General features: G+C 39.2%; 1 protein-coding gene across 9 annotated transcripts in view; it reads right to left on the bottom strand.

Annotated features, from left to right (window-relative positions):
• Nucleotides 1-16,956, bottom strand: part of MSRA (methionine sulfoxide reductase A) — a 426,146-nt gene that overhangs the window by 203,489 nt on the left and 205,701 nt on the right. For all 9 annotated transcript variants that reach the window (XM_072796098.1, XM_072796096.1, XM_072796093.1 and 6 more), the window contains one exon: nt 12,421-12,540. In XM_072796098.1, coding sequence (XP_072652199.1) covers nt 12,421-12,540 — 120 coding nt within the window. The remainder of the gene's footprint in view (nt 1-12,420; nt 12,541-16,956) is intronic.

The raw sequence follows: 16,956 nt of genomic DNA on the forward strand, positions 1-16,956 counted from the left end.
TAAATAAATAAAATCTTAAAAAAAAAAGAAGACGGGAAAAAAACTAAAATGTATTATTGTTAAGTGTAAGAAGTCAATCTGATAATATACTGCGTTATTCCAATTATATGGCATTCTGGAAAAGACAAAACTGTGGAGACCGTAAAAAGATGAGTGGTTGCTAGGGGGCAAGGAAGGAGGAAGGGATGAAGAGGCAGAGCATGGAGGAGGTCTAAAACAGTGCACCTATTCTGTACGATACGATAATAATGGCTACATGTCATTATACAGTTGCCCAAACTCACAGGATGTAAATACCAAGAGTGAACTCTAATGTAAACTGTGGGCTTTGGGTGATCATGATGTGTCAAAGGAGGTTCATCAGCTGTAACAAAGGCACCACTCTGGAGGGGGATGTCCATAGTCAGGGAGGTTCTGTGGGGGTGGGGAGGGGTAGGGAGGAGGGGGCAGGGAATATATGGGAAATCTCTGTACCTTACTCTTAATCTTACCATGAAGCTAAAGCCACTCTAAAAAAACAAAGTGTATTAATTTTAAAATGGTATTAAAGATCCAAAACAAGATAGTTTCTTCCTGATGCCCACCCCATCCCCACCCCCAGTATGTGGCTTAGCCATTTTACAACCTGACTCTCAGAAGTAGACAGATGGTTTTCCCTGGAGTATTTTCAAACAATCAAACACAACCGAACAAGCCTTAAACAAGGTGACAGATTTTTTTTTTCTTGTGCACAAAGACATAAGTTCAGGCACCTATGACTTTTTGTCAACTCACCCTTCAGGAGCAAAGCAGGTCTGCTGACAGGGGCATGGGTGTTACAGTAGCTAAGAGTTCCCTACTTCCAGAACAAAGGAGGGGAGAGAGCACTTTCAAATAAATATGCTCCATGAGCCAGAGCTGAAAGTGAAAAGGAAAGGAGCACAGTGATTGGAAGAAACTGGATGCTCTGGGCCCATCTGCTGTGAGACAAGGAACTAACACAGAAACACCTATGCTTTGGGAACCTGGGTACAGCTCTGAGAAAAAAGACTCCTTTCTCAGGCCTTCTAGAACTTTCCTCTGGATGGTCTCCCTGAAATGCTGGAGATTTCCATAACTTCCAGTGTGCAGGCTTAAAGCAGGCATGAGAGTTTATTGAGGTAAGGGAGGTCTTAACCTCCTCCATGTGTTTCAGCTGAGAGTGAAGTTGTCCCTGATCCTCACCTGCTTCTAGGCTTCATTCTGGGAATGTACCTCCTTGGCCTAAAGAATGAGGACAGGGTAAGAGAAGCTCCCTCTTCTAATCAGAGTATCCTGAACCCTGTTTCAATATTAGCCATCTCTGCAAAATTTTTATCTGAAGAAACCATTCTAATGCTTAAGAGAAGTTTCAGAAATCACTGGAACAGAGGACCTCTAAGATCCATCCAACTAAAAGAAAAAGAAAAAAAAAAGACATAAATACAAAGAACAAACTGATAGTTGCCAGAGGAGAGGGGAGTTGGGGGATGGGCAAAATAAATAAAGGGGATTAAGATGTACAGACTTCCAGTTATAAAATAGGTAAGTCATGCAGATGAAAAGTACAGCATAGGGAATATAACCAATAATATAATTGCATTGTATGGTGAATACACTTACTGTGGTGAGCACTGAGTAATGTAAAAAATTATCAAATCCCTATGTTGAACACTGGAAACTAATATAACTTTATTAATTATATTTCAACAACAAGAAAAGAAATCCCTGTTTCTATAGGTCAAGTTCATCTAAATAGTCCCAGACATTTTTTACAAGCCATTTTCAAAATTCTAGTTTATTCCTACAACAACGTCACATCTTAATTTCTTTCAAAGTATCCTAAAATGCTCAAGAAGGGCATGTGAAAATGCATCTGTTGGAAACAGATAAAGAACAAGCTTAGAAGGAGACAGTTTGAAATACAAACCCCGTTTTCTTTTCAAAAGAAATGCCATCAGAAGAGGCTGTCACTACCTCTAATTAGCAGGTGCCACACTGAGCAACTTACTGATTCTGAGCGCTTTGCAGTGTTGTAAGTGGGAGCGACAGTGCCACTCTATTTCTTAGACGTGTGACAAAGATCATCCTGGGAAAGCATCTTGTAGATTTTACAAATTTAGTGATTAATATAAGCTAATGTAATACCTGTGGAGAATATTAAGTTATAAACTGTTCCTTTTAAAAAAAGATTTTATTTATTTATTTGAGAGAGAGAGAGAGAGAGAGAATGCAGACGCACACAAGCAAGTGAGGGGAGGGGCTGAGCAGGAAGGAAAGAGAATCTCAGGCAGACTCCCCGCTGAGCACAGATGCGGATGTGGGGCTTGATCTCAAGACCCCGAGATCATGACCTGAGCAGAAATCAAGAGTCGGATGCTCAACTGACTGAGCCACCCAGATGCCCCAAGTTATAAACTGTTCCAAACCTAAGATGGGCACTATTTAAGTCATTAGTTGTGATTTTTAAGGATGTTATAATAATAACAGTACTTGAGGAGAAAGGCAATGTATCTATAACTAGAGGAAAGAAGGGACAAAAGAGGGAGTGGGAGAGGGAGGGGGAATAACCAAAAAGAAGAGGAAGGGATAAATAAAAGGGATGCAGCCCATTCTGGGTGAACAGTCCTCTTGGGAGAGCTCCTGGCACACAGAAGCTGTACTAGTTCCCATCTGCAAAGATGGAAGGGGCGGAGCTCGGTTCTGTCCTTCCGTGCCCTCTGATAGATCCCGCAATGCCACTCATCGGAGGCCAGGATTTACCAAGCAAAGCCTAGCTCACCACTGAAGGCACTCAGTGGTCTGTTGCTGATTCACATGCTGATGAGGCCTGGGCAAACTGAACGTGCCAGCAAGGCAAACAGCAGTGACCTCCTCTGAAGCTGCTCCGTTCCTACTGGGTGACGCGATCACAGAATGGGTGACCGGGTTTTCATTGGAGTCTCTCTTATTGCCATTTTAACTGGCAGATGGGGCACTAATTGACCCAGATACTTATTTTTAATGTAACTTAGGAAAAAAAATAATGCTCATTTGAAGCCTCTAAAAATTGTCAGTCATTATGAAGTAATTAAGACCCAGAGCATCACATAAAATTCCTAGAGAAGCTCAACCCCCTAAAAGGTTATTTTCTCATATTACATTATGGTTCCATTATATGTGATTTGAAAATATCAGTGTAGACATATTCATCAATTGCTTTTGCAATTATGTTCTAAGAACTGCTTGCTATAGCAAATTCCTCTTAATCTCCCTCCTAAATCTTTGAGAATATAATCCTGAAACAATGAAAGAAGAACCTATTCCTAGTGCTGGGTGAATATGAAGAATGTTTTTATTATTGTTCCTTTTCATTTAGTTTACTTTCCTTTTAAAGAGCCTCTACTAGAATTTTACCATCAGATATGTTCAAACACTGACATGTTTAGCTACTTCAAGTCTGTCGGTCTATTGACCTTTGACCTCCACACCTGTACCCAGCAGTGATTTAAGCTGCTCAAGGAGACAGATGAATTGAATAGCCAAATAAACTTAGGGAATGTGAAAATATGAAGTCACACGAAGAATACATTGAACATGCTCTAGTCCTCAGAGAATCCATAAACCATCAAATTCATTCACCATCCCTTCCCTTAAATGGCAAAAAAAAGACACTGACACACCTGGGGTCTTTGGTCAATAAACCCAACAGGAAGGAAAAGCACAAATGCTTCTTTTACCAGGTGAGGACGGTGGGCTTGAATTGCCTCCTCTGTTGGTGTTTGTCAGCATGCAGTCCTGAGAAGCTATAGAAAATACTCATCTTCTGTGATGCCTAAAGCTGGATTGAAAGATTTCGGCAAACTCAAAATGTCTCTAGCAAAGAGACATGCTTGTGTGTATTTCACTTCACATTGGGAACTTTGGACAGTCCTTTAGCGTGGTGATCTCATCACTATATGAGCATGAGAGACAGAATAATTCTGTCTGGATGCTGCTTAAGAGCCGCCAGGATAGTCACTCTAATTTTAGAATCCAGGATGAAGAACCTATGTGATAACAAAGAACTGCTCTGAGGTCAGTAACACTGGAGGAATGTATATTTTATTTATCACAGTGTCAGCTCCCTTACAGATTGAAAACTTGAAGTAGATGTGAGATGATTATTCAGATCATGAGGCCATGCTCAGTGGACAAATCAATTTACAGATTCTGTGTCCTAATGCTACAGGCCCTGTGATTCCACAGCTGAGGCTGGAAACCAGATTTGCAGAAGCTTTGAAAGAGAGTGAGGCCCCAACAGCCTCTCGTTTAATGATTTCCTTTCTTATTCCTAGGTCTAGGGGAAACAAGGTGCCAAAACAGTGGCTAACAAGAGAGGTTCCTGAAGGTTCCATTGTCACACCCTTAGCTCTGCTCCTGACTGTAGCACTCAGCCCTTAGAGCATCTAGCAGATATAAGAATGATCTATTAGAAAAATCTCAGTCCTCAGTTTTTAGGGAAAAAAAAATCCAGCCTAACTAAAAAAATAACCAGGATCTAGTGGACAAGAATATTGATGTATTGAAATCTCAACATTGAAAAATGAAAAGTTAACTGCACTCTGAATCCTTGATCCCCATCCTCACTCTAAAAAGAATTATAGGTACTGATTTCAATTTTCTTTTAGGATTCCAGCAACATGGTGATCTGGGAAGCTATATTTGGTCTCAGGGATTATAACTAGGAGTCATAGGACCACTGCCCTTGGGGCTTGCTTTCTGTCAGGGGGTTTGAGAAAGACAAGCATTTTCTCCTGCAGACAAGTTCAACATCAATTGTATGTCTAATACCTGAGGAATAAAAAGTGATCAAATTGCTTATAGCATGAACTGAACACCAGAATTCTTGCATTTTCAGGGATCTGCCAATAACTTAGTAATTTACCTTGACTGACATTGAAATGAGTACAATAAGACTTACTACACACTAAAAAGAGATTTAATGTAGTCTGCAAGGAATTTAGAAAGAGTTTTACATTGCTTGGTAAAATCTGCTAATAACAGAACTCATCACTACTTTGAAGAAAAATGGGATCATTAATCTCATGTAAGATACATAGACATGTACATCCACCCAAACACTTCAGAAATTAAGTCAAACTAAAAAAGTATACTGAGTTGCTTTATATCAGTGGAGAAATTATTCAACACTGCGTTAGAACTCTTCAGCATCAAGGAAATAAGGAACAAAGAAGAGGAATAGGAGAAGATGGCTTCCATTTGTTGTGTCACGTGCACATTCTGCAGGCTGATCCCAGGTCATCAGCTAGTCCTTGACCCTTCACTTTGATCTTTAATATGCCCAAGAGCTAGCACGGTAGAAAGTGTATGTTCTTGATTTTCTATGACACTTCCAACTTAAAGTCATTTTATTTTCAAATAAGACCCTCACCACAACTCTATTGGCTTCATAAAATAGTACCGCCCCCATTTGACAAGAGAGGAGACTGAGTCCAGGAAGCAAAATGGCCTGAACATTAAAACCATTGGAAGGTGACATGAGGACTCCCACACTCTTCCTCCCAGACCAGGCTCCAGCTCAGATCCGCCGTTGGACATGTTGCCTGAAAATCGTCCGGAGTGTTCTATTGAAAGAAAGTATCTGGGCCTCAGATCCTCTGTGGTGATTGTATAAATCTCACTTCTGAGAAAAAGTTATGCAGTCCTTTTCATGCTTCTGGTTTTGGTGCCACTTGGCTGTGCAAATTTCTAAAAGCTTTTGAATAGACTAATAAACATGGAATTGTTCTGAACATCTGTAAGCAAAATACGAAAAGATATTACCCAGTGAATGAACATCCTGGGTTTTCTCGCCAGAAATGGGGTTATTTGTGTATTAGGCTAATGCACTGAAATTAACCCAGAATGCTTACCCATTGCAGAATGTCTTTTCATATTTTCATCTGTGTAGTCATTATTATAAAATGTAAGAATAATTCTCTATCAGGGTATTCAGGGATCTGAATAGCTCAATTACTTCTAAAATCAATGTAGTAAAGCAACAGCATGCCAGTTAATCAGTTGGTTTGCATAACAAATGTTTGGGGGAGTTGGTGTGTTTTGTGTGTGTGTGTGCGCACATGCATGTGTGTGTAAAGAGAAATCCAGGGTCAGCGCAACACTTTAAAACAAATGTGAGAGATTAAGCTTCCATTTGACTACAGAGAAAGAATTCTGGAAGACAGGTACAATTTAATTCATTCTAGAAAGGCTACATGAAATCTAGGCTCCTGACAGTTATGTCATCCCACGTTTCTATGGGATCTCTAGTGCTAGGCATGCACTGGGCTTTTAAGGAACACCAAATGAATGCATAAATCTTTGGAAGTCAATTTAGGATTAGAATGGTGGCCGCCAGGACTTAGATTACTTCTTGGCACATTATTAGAGACAGATCTGAAACACCACAAGAAATAGTGGCCTAACAGTGGCCGTGAGCCACACCACCTCAAGTCCAAGCCATGACTGGGTTCACAGTGCAGGAGCTGGTGGTAGGCAGCTCACAGAAGGCTTCTAATTCAGGCCTAGAATATCTGGGAAATGCAAGTCTCTCAGCCTGTGGCTCTTGGTTCAGTGCTAAGTGATGAATCCAAGGAAGGGAAGTTTAGGTGCCTGCTACAGGAAAAAGGTCACTTTTAAAACAGGTTTAAATGAAATGATGGACATGTGAGGGGCAGGAGTCTCTGGGGAAATGCAAGGAGACAATCACAGCCTTTGGAAAATCATTGTGATCTGGCTTCTCTCAGCTTTGAAGGCCAAACTTCCATTTTTATCATTTAATTTAACCCAAGGTTAATCCAATAAGGAGAGAATGAACTGTGTAGACTAAACTCACAATAAACTGAGATATACATCTCAGAATGGCATATAATTGAATTTGAAATGAGAATTAGAACTGTCTGGCTGACCAACCTGGTCTCATTGCATTTTCTTTCTGTAAATAATCTCCACGGTAGGACAAAAGATGAGAAGTTTCTATAGGGTGTGGATCAGAATAAGAGGAGTTACTGATAAAACTTAAAAGCATCAGAGTGTCAGGCTCTGTCTGGTAGTCTATTCAGAAGCCAAACCTTACAAAGCAACCCGGAGAGGGCCAGCAGGACTTTCCCCTTTCCAGGCTGGCCTGGCTGACCAGCCTCCTTGCTGAGGCCTTCTGTTTGTTTGTTTGTTTGTTTGTTTCCCTTTATACATATGGCAGGGTATTCCATCAGGTTACTCTGAGGTCCTACTGACCAAGCCAAGCTCTCCTCTAAGTGACTGCCTATCTGTACTCTGAGACATTGCCAGCTTATATTTCATTCCCAAAGGGCAACTTTACTGCCTTAGGAACTGTTGTCCGCTTGTATTTTCGACAGATGTCAGGCTCAAATATCACGCAGATCACTCGGCATGTAACACCCCTATTAGTGAGCCATTAATGAATGTTCTACTTACATGTCAAAATCAACTCTGGCCATGTGTCACCCACCATGGGATCACATCTTTCTCCTGGCTCTTACTAGAAAACACACAGCTTTTCTACGTGCCTAACTACACCTCCAGCTTGAGTCTCAGAATCACAAGAGCATTAATAGCTACAAAGAAATACCATTCAGACATTAATATGCATCCTACCTGGATACACACCTGCTTCTACACTCACATACACACCCACTCACCTGCTCATCCCTCCAGGCAACACATAGCACCCACTGGTGTGCGGGTATAACAAACGTCAGCTAATGTTTCTGGTTCCATGGCTTGTGGAACCTCTGTGGCACACACCAATCTGTGTGCTGAGACAAGGCTGTGGAAGCTCTAACATTAGTCATCACATGAGGGGTCGGGGTGGGGGTAGGGGGCAGTGGTAGAGCTGGCCCTTTGGATTTTGAAAACTGCTCCTCCTCCCTGAGTGCTATCCCTGGAAATCTGGCACCTGCCCCAAGAAACCAAATGGTACCTTGGGCTCAAGTGTACTTGCTATTCGAGAAGGAATTTGGCAGACAGTCCTTGTCCTAGGCTTTGTTTCTTGAATGATGAGTGAATGAATGAATGAATGAATGAATGAATCTGCAGTGACCAAAGCTTTACAAACTTAATTACAAACACAAGCGTGAGCAGTTTTGAAATTAATCCAAATCCTGGAGCACAGACTAGTATTTCTCTCATATGAAACCTCAGCAATTATTACACATTGTAGTAGAGCCTTGGTTTTTCTTCCCTGCAAGTCAGACTCCCCCAGGGCTGACTTGTTCAGCGCGGCTGTGAGCACCCGAGGCTTCAGCAGGGAAGCCCTGCCAGTATCACCTGTATTCTGTCTCCCCCATTCTCTCTCTGGTCACAAATCTTTAATTAGCTGCTTACCCTAATTACTCTAGCTGGGGACCTTGTTTGTTCTCCTTCCCTGCTATTCCCAGAGATCTGAAGGCTCTACCACTTCTGTGCCAGGGGGTCTTTTCTATCACAGTTTCTCTCTGTCTTTTTGTTTTTCCTTTCATGATCAGAACAAAAAAAAAAAAAAAGGAAGCCCAGGGAAAGAAATCATCTCTCCTTCTGTGTCTGGGTAAGACCCCATAACCATCATTGCCCAATCAGGAACAAGTTTCCATGACAACCATGCTTCCCAGTGCCACCACTAACTTAGCAGATAGCGTTCACATCAAATACAGAGTTCTTTACCAGCCTCCGTGGCTTCTGTACAAGACTCTGAGATACCAGCTGTTTGCATGAACTGTATCTTAAAAGAGTTTTGTCTTCTGTCCTTCGAAACATCAGAAAGACCAAAACAAAAACAAAACAAAAACAAAACCTGCTTGGTATTTTCTTTACTGTATTATCATTAAAAAGCACACCAATTTTTTTAAAGTGTAGTGGAGATGGACATGAAAGAGAGTGTGGGACTCGGGTGTTAGGAAGTATGAATGGATGAACAGAGAATCACTGGGATATGACAGTTGGGTGACAGACACCATGGTCAGTGGCATAAACTTGGAGCGGACAGTTGATGAGGTTAGAATTCCTCCTGTATATGACCTTGGGGAAGTTCCTTTCCTCTCTGAGCCTCAACACTCCCTCTGTAAAAGACAGAAACTGAAACATTTCATGGAATTCTTCAGAAAATTAGATGCAAAAAAGCAAAGAGACAAAAAAAAAAGTGCTTCTTACAGTGTCTGGCACATAGTAGGAGTTCAACAAAGGGCAATTACCATGCTGTTCTTCTTAACATAAAGAGCTGAATTGAAACAAGTCTGAGCAAACAGTATTCTAATTGATTATTAACATTTTGCTGGTGAAGAATAATAGTATAAACAGTAGATATTTGGAGGTTTTCTTAGCAACCTTTTCTCTTGAGCTATTAAGTCATGTCTGCAATTATGGGAAGGAATCTACTCATTTCCATTCCTGAGACTTAAGAGGATACACCTGGGCAATCTCCAGGGTTCAACTGAATCTATTTATAACTCTGCATAAGCATTTCTTTAATTTTGAAACAGATGCAAAGAAAAAACTTGGATTAACTATTAAAGTATTTGTTCAATATTCCACATTCTCAACACCAATGAGTAAATTCCAGTTCTTCTGTAAAGGCAGGAAAAACAAGAATATGTATGTTCTTATGATATTTTCAATATTGCACCGCTCAAATTTCATTTCAAAATCAGAATTCATGTTGTAGCAAACAAACCAACATGCTCATTATGGAACAAACTCTCAGACTCCAACTCCTCTCCCACCTGTCTTCATGGTGCCCTCAGACAGCTGAGTGGGCCCTCTACAAGTACCGTGAGTTCAACTCTTTATTTTTAAAAGATAAAACTATTTATGTATTTTTAAAATCCCACTTCTGTCACTATGGCGGACTATATATTAAGATAATAAACCCTCCCTCTTAAGAACTCTTTAAGAGGGGCTCTTTAAGAGAGCCACCTGGGTGGCTCAGTCAAATATCCAACTCTTGATTTTGGCTCAGGTCGTGATCTCAGAGTCATGAGATTAAGCCACACGTTGGGCTCCACGCTCAGCAGACTGTCAGCTTGCAATTCTATCTCCTCTCTGCCTCTACCCCTCACCCTACTTGTGCTCACTCACTCACTTTCTGAAATAAAAAAATAAATAAATTTTAAAAAAGAACTCAAGATACTGAATGAAATATTTTTTAAATGTGTTTTACAGTATGGATGTTCCTCAAAACATTAAAAATAAAACTATTCTATGATCCAGCTATCTCTCTTCTGAGCATATATCCTAATGAAATGAAATCAGTAACTCAGGGCAAAAGCTATGCCCCCATGTTCACCTCAGCATCATTCACAATAGCCATGGTTTGGAAACAACTGAAGTCTCCACCAGCAGAAAAAAATGGATAAAGATATTGTGGTAGGGGATCCCTGGGTGGCGCAGTGGTTTGGCGCCCGCCTTTGGCCCAGGGCGCGATTCTGGAGACCCGGGATCGAATCCCACATCGGGCTCCCAGTGCATGGAGCCTGCTTCTCCCTCTGCCTATGTCTCTGCCTCTCTCTCTCTCTCTGTGACTATCATAAATAAATAAAAATTAAAAAAAAAAAGATATTGTGGTATATACATAATGCAATATTATTCAGCCTTACACGTGAAGTAAATTCTGCCACTTGCAACAATGTGGATGAAGCTGGAAGAAAGTATGCTAAGTGAAATTAATCAAGACACCAAAAAACTGTATACTGCATGTTCTCATTTGTATATGGGAATCTAAACAAATCACACTCAAAGAAACAGAGAGTGGTTACTAGGTGCAGGAGTAGAAGGAAGCAGGGAAATGTTGGTCAAAGGTTACAAACTTTCTGTTATGGAGGATGAATTAGTGCTAGAAATCTAATGTATAGCATGGTGATGGTAGTTAATAATACTGTATTTTTCACTTGAAATTTGTTAAGAGAGTAGATCATAGGTGCTCTTGCCACCAAAAAAGTATGTGAGGAGATGTGTATGTTAATTAGCTTGACTATTAGTAATCATTTCACTGTGCATATCAAAATATCATGTCATACACCTTAAATATATACCACTCTTATTTGAAAAATTTTTTAAAAAGTGTTTAAAAGAGAAAAAAAATTGTGTTTTAAATGTTACCTGAGCTGGCAGTGAAATAAAGAAAATCTTTGAAGGCCAGAACAAAAAACAGATCCAGAATGGTTGCCTGGTATTTGAGCTAGAATTTGCCATGAGTGCATCTGCCTATCCTGGTAGCCAAAAATTTTTCTGTAAAAGGCTAAATCATAAATATTTTAGGTTTTGCAGGCCATACCATCTCTGACATATCCAGTCAACTCTGCCATCATTCCATGAAAGCATTCACAGAAAATAAACAAAAAAATGAGTCTGGCTGGATTTCTATAAGATTTTATTTACATAACCTAGCAGTGGGTAGGATTTAGCCTGCAAGCCAGTTTGCCAATCCCTTCATTATGGACTAGATTTGAATGTCTTACCCACAGAGAAGCAATTATAGTGCGTGATGTTTACCTCATATATAGTAGACTACTGCAGATTTCACACCTCTCTATCCTAGAGGATCCCTCCCACATTGATTCTAGGCTAGACCACATGACTTGCTTTGGCCAATGGGACAACAGTAAATGTGACATAAACAGGGACTTGAAAAGTGCTAGAAGAATAGGGCTTATCCTCTCTTGTTGCTCCTGAAATCTCTGCATCCACCACCATGTGAATTTGCCCAGGCCAGTATGTTGAAGACATGGTCCATCATTCCCATTACCCCAGCCAACAAAAATGGACAGCCAGTACCAAACGCAGATCTATGAGTGAAGCCATCCTAGACCAACTAGTACCCAGGCAGCCTACTGGTTGACTGGAGTCACATGAATGAGCCCAGATGAGATTAGCAGAAGAACCGCCAGGATGAGGCCAGTCCAAATTCTGACCCACATAATCATAAACTAATAAGTGACTACTTTAGAATTAAGCTTAATAGTGATTATTTTGCAACAAAACCTAAATGGTACATTCCATAGGAAATCTATTATCTTCTAAAATTATAAAGTGAGATGGGTGCCTAGGGGTCTCGATCAGTTGAGTGTCAACTCTTGGTTTTGGCTCAGGCCATAATCTCAGGGTGACGGGATCAAACACTGTATCAGGGTCTGTGCCTGAGTGGGGAGTCTGCTTGAAATTCTCTCCCTCTGTCCCTCCTCTTATTCATGTGTGTTCTCTCTCTAAAATGAATAAAATTTTAAATCTTTAATGAAATGAAATAAAAATATAAAAATAAAGTGAGAGGCCAGCAAGTATATTTATAGAAATGGGAAAGAAAAGATTAAAGAAACACAAACAATTTTATTTGCATTTTAAAGATCTTGTCACCTGCCAGCAAAGATGTGCCCTTTCTTGCTTCTTATAATAGAAGTTGGATCAAATTCTTCCTACCTGAACAGACTTCCTTATAAGTAGGATTGGAAGTATAGCCTCCTGCATAACCAACTTGAGTTGAATATACTCCTTTCTTGGTCCAGAATTTCCGCTCAGCTCCCCAGAAACAGCCCATTCCTAAGAAAACATAAGATATGGATTAGTCCTTTGTCAAAAACAAGTAGTCATTGAATGTCAGAAGCCCTGTTATACTAGAAAAGAGGTTATTCATGTCATTTGGTAATCAAAAATAACTAATATTTTATCTTTTAAAAAAGGACAGTTTCATGGAAGCAATCTAAGTGTCCATCAATAGATAATGGATAAGGAAAATGTGTACACACACACACATGCATGTATGCATGCACATGCACACACACACACACACACACACACACACACACACACACTGGAATATCATGAAACCAGAAAGAAGGATAAGATCATGCCACTTGAGCCAAAATGAATGTACCTAAAGGTGAGTGAAATATTCAGAAAGACTAATATCATGTGATTTCACTCATAAATGGAATAAAAAAGCTAGTAACAACAAGAAATGAGCAAACAACAAAAAGCAGAATCAGACCTATAAATACAGAGAACTGATCGTTGCCAGGAGGGAAGGGGTAGGGGGTTTGGCAAAATAGGTGAAAGAGAATAGGAGGCTTCCAGTTATGGAATGAATAAGTCACAGGAATAAAAGGCACAGCATAAGGAATATAGTCAAGGACATTATAATAGCAATGTATCAGAACAGATGGTAGTTACACTTATGGTGAACATAGGATAATGTCTAAACTTGTTGAACCACTATGTTGTACACCTAAGTCTAATGTAACATTGTATGTCAACTGTAGTCAAATTAAAAAGAAACATGTTAGAAATCAAAGTGAAAAAATCAATTAATAATTTTTAACATCTGAAAATAATTTTACTTAAGTTTATTTGCATAGACTGTCTTTTTGCCTTAGTTTTGCAAAAACTCAGAAAGCTCAAATTTTGGTGAAGTTAGTAAAATATATCTTTCCAAAAAACATAGTAAAAAAATAACTGCATTTGATGAATGATTTCAGCACTCAATTCATTATGGACCTGTTAAAACATAATAACTTGTATTAATAGCAAAATTTATTTAATGATCAATATTCCGGTTTTGCTTTTTAAAAAAAATACCACCACAGAAAGGTAACACTAACTTACTGACTTAAATGTGAAAACTTCCCTAAATCAACACAGATTGATGCAGTTTTCAATGAACAATTCCATATATGTGTTCAGTTTCTTCAAAAATGTCTGTCATCATAAATTTCCTTGTGGGGGCACCTGGGTGGCTAGTGGTTGAATGTCTACCTTCAGCTCAGGTCGTGATCCCAGGGTGCTGGGATCGAGTCCCACATCAGGCTCCCAAAGGTGAGCTAGCTTCTCCCTCTGCCTAGGTCTCTGCCTCTCTGTGTCTCTCGTGAATAAATAAATACAATCTTAAAAAAAATAAACTTCCATGTGATAAATCACTGCTCACCTAAGGGTACATTTTTCTGAGTTCTATTACTGAAAATGATGAATGAGGAAAGAGAGAAAGGGGAAGGCAAAGAAAGAGACGACAGCAAATACACAAAGAAACTCACAAAAATAGCATTCCATTCAACTAGCAAACACTTTGCTCACATCAGTAGTTATTGGATTCTTTTGAATATATGGTGAAAACCAAGACCTATCTCCCAAGAATGCACATACTTACACACCTCGAAAATGTAGCATTAGATCTCCCTGGGCTCCAAATAAAGAGCCCTCATTTTGTATCATGAGTTTCTGAACTGTCCACAACTGCTATTCTGTGACCAACTTCTAGATCTAAACAAGATTACTGCCTTGCTCAACTTTATTACGACTTTATTAAGTCATATATAATTAAGATCTTGGGTAGAACAACAGTTGGCAAATTAATATATGCCTCCTACATCTACAATCACTAGATTTGTTAGACTCGATGACAGAACTGAAAGAAAAATTAGATTGAAGTTTACTGAAATTCTTGACACTTGTTAATATCCTAAAATTCAGAACAGTAATAATGAAAATGAGATGTGCATAATGCTATACATTATACAAAAACATATTGGTCAAACGCGAGGGGAAGTATATTTACCAAAAATAAATTAACAGCTAAAAAATATGATAGAGCCAAATGATAAACATTAATATAGTAAAAAAATTACCACTGTGATCATAATGTAACATGGATATATGCATATGACTATGTCATAATTAACTAGGGCTAAATTTAGAAGGAAAAAAACACAAGTATATGCACATTCTTATTATAACTATAAAAAATATCCATACCAAAATAGACTAGAAGGATATACAAAGTTATAACCATGATTGTTTTATAGTGGTGAGAATACAGGATTTTTTTTTCATTTTTCAACATTCTCTGTAATAGATTTATATTACTTTAAAAATGAAAAATGTGTACTTTTTTAAAAAGGAAAAATTCTAAGAAAAACATAACCATATGCACTGCTTGAGTTACAACTGCAAGATACCATTCTTCCTTTTTACAAGTGAGTTCTTTGCTGCTAGTGAATACAGCTAAATACTTAGAGTATTAATAAAAATTGCCTATCCTCAAATATCTGGAACAAAAATTCCCTATTAGTTTTACTTTGTTGCATTTCTGGGATCAGGGAATTATATTAGTAAAGATTTTCCAGAGAAACAGGACCAATAGGATACAAAGAGAGAAAAAGATTTATTATGAAGATTAACTCCTGCAGTTGTGAAGGCTGAGAAGTCTATGATGTACTACTACTGCCTGCAAGCCAGAGACCCAGGAAAGCTGGTACTATAATCCCAGTCCAAACTCAAAGGCCTGAGAACCACGGGAGCCAGTGACGTAAGTCACCATCCATGTCTGAAGGCTGGATAACCAGGAGCACTGATGTACAAGGTCAGGAGAAGATAGATGTCCCAGCTCAAACAAAGAGTAAATTCACCCTTCTTCTGGCATTTTATTCTATCTGGGCCCTTGACAGACTGGATGATGCCCACCCACATTGGTGAGGGTGATCATCCTTCCTCAATCTACCAATTCAAAGGCTGATCTCTTCCCAAAACATCCTCACAAACACATCTGGAAATGGCTATCTGGGCATCCCTCAGCCAAGTCAAGTTGACACATAAAATTAATCACCACAGGCATGATGACAGTGAATCTCTGGAGAAGGGTAAGTAAAAAGTGAGATGGGCAGCATGACTGAGCATTGAAGGCCACAAACGCACCTCAGAGTTGTGCAATGTGATAAACTGAAGGTACTCTAACCCCTGAGTTCAGAGGTTTGTGAAGTTCACTGAGTAAAATACTTCTCACACAACGACTAACATTGATAGTACCAAAGGGTACTTCAAGTTTTCAGCATTCTATGCACAAGGTACATGATGGGTCATTTTAGCAACCTGCCTAATCTGACCAATGTCTATAATGATGCCAGACTTTATATCTTCACTATATCCTCATGCTATATAGATTTATAATACTTAAAAAGGATCTTGGCCAAACCAAACAAAATATTTGCTGCAAGTTCTTTAATCCCTTTTTGATGTTTAATGGGGATCAAGAAAAGACTCTTGCTAGAGGGAGGATGACCCAGCTCCAGCTGGGCACAGGCCTGCAGGGACAGGGGTCATATGTGGCTGAAATAATGCCTCAGGGACCTGGTGTGTAATCAATGTCAAAATTCCTGGAGAGGTACTTAACTTAGAATAAGGGTTGTTGTAGGAATAAAACTCTTCCTTGAAGCAATCAGATGTTTCATCTAGTGGCTTCCAGTATAATCTAAACATTCTATTATTTGATTTTGAGTATGCATGTGTGTGTACTTAGACAAATAAAACAAGTTTAGACAGAATTTCTCAGAACTTACAATAATCTAGTAAAAAACATAAATATCTCTACATAAAGATATAGTATGCATTAATTTCATTAAAATACTTTATATTTTGGCAGGGGGGCACCGGGGTGGCTCAGTTGGTTGTTTGACTCTTGATTCTGGCTAAGGTCATGATCTCAGGGTCATGAGATAGAGCCCCACATTGGGCTCTGCACTGAGTGTGAAGCCTGCTTGGGATTCTCTCCCTCCCCCTCTTTTACACACTCTCCCTCTCTAAAAAAAAAATAAATAAGTAAATAAATAAAATATTTTATATTTTAACTGATTATAAAGTAAAACATAGGTACAGAGAAGCCACAGCGAACAGATGCATACCTCAATGCATCATTATTAGGCAAATATCCTTGTAACTACCAACCAGATCAAGAAATGGAAGTTTGCCATCCTCCTTAGAAATCCCTCCTTGAAAAAAAAAAAAAAAGAAATCCCTCCTTGTATCACACCCTAATCACAACTCCTTTCCTCCCCCTCAAACGTAACCACTCCCTGACCTTTACAGCAACCACTTCCTTATGTCTCTTTATATTTCTATCACTCAAGGTGTCCATGCTGATACTGTTTGGTTGTACTCATTTTTTTAAATCTGATATGTCCTTAAGTAATC

Source organism: Canis lupus, chromosome 24, assembly GCF_048164855.1.
Source record: "Canis lupus baileyi chromosome 24, mCanLup2.hap1, whole genome shotgun sequence".
NCBI lineage: Eukaryota > Metazoa > Chordata > Mammalia > Carnivora > Canidae > Canis > Canis lupus.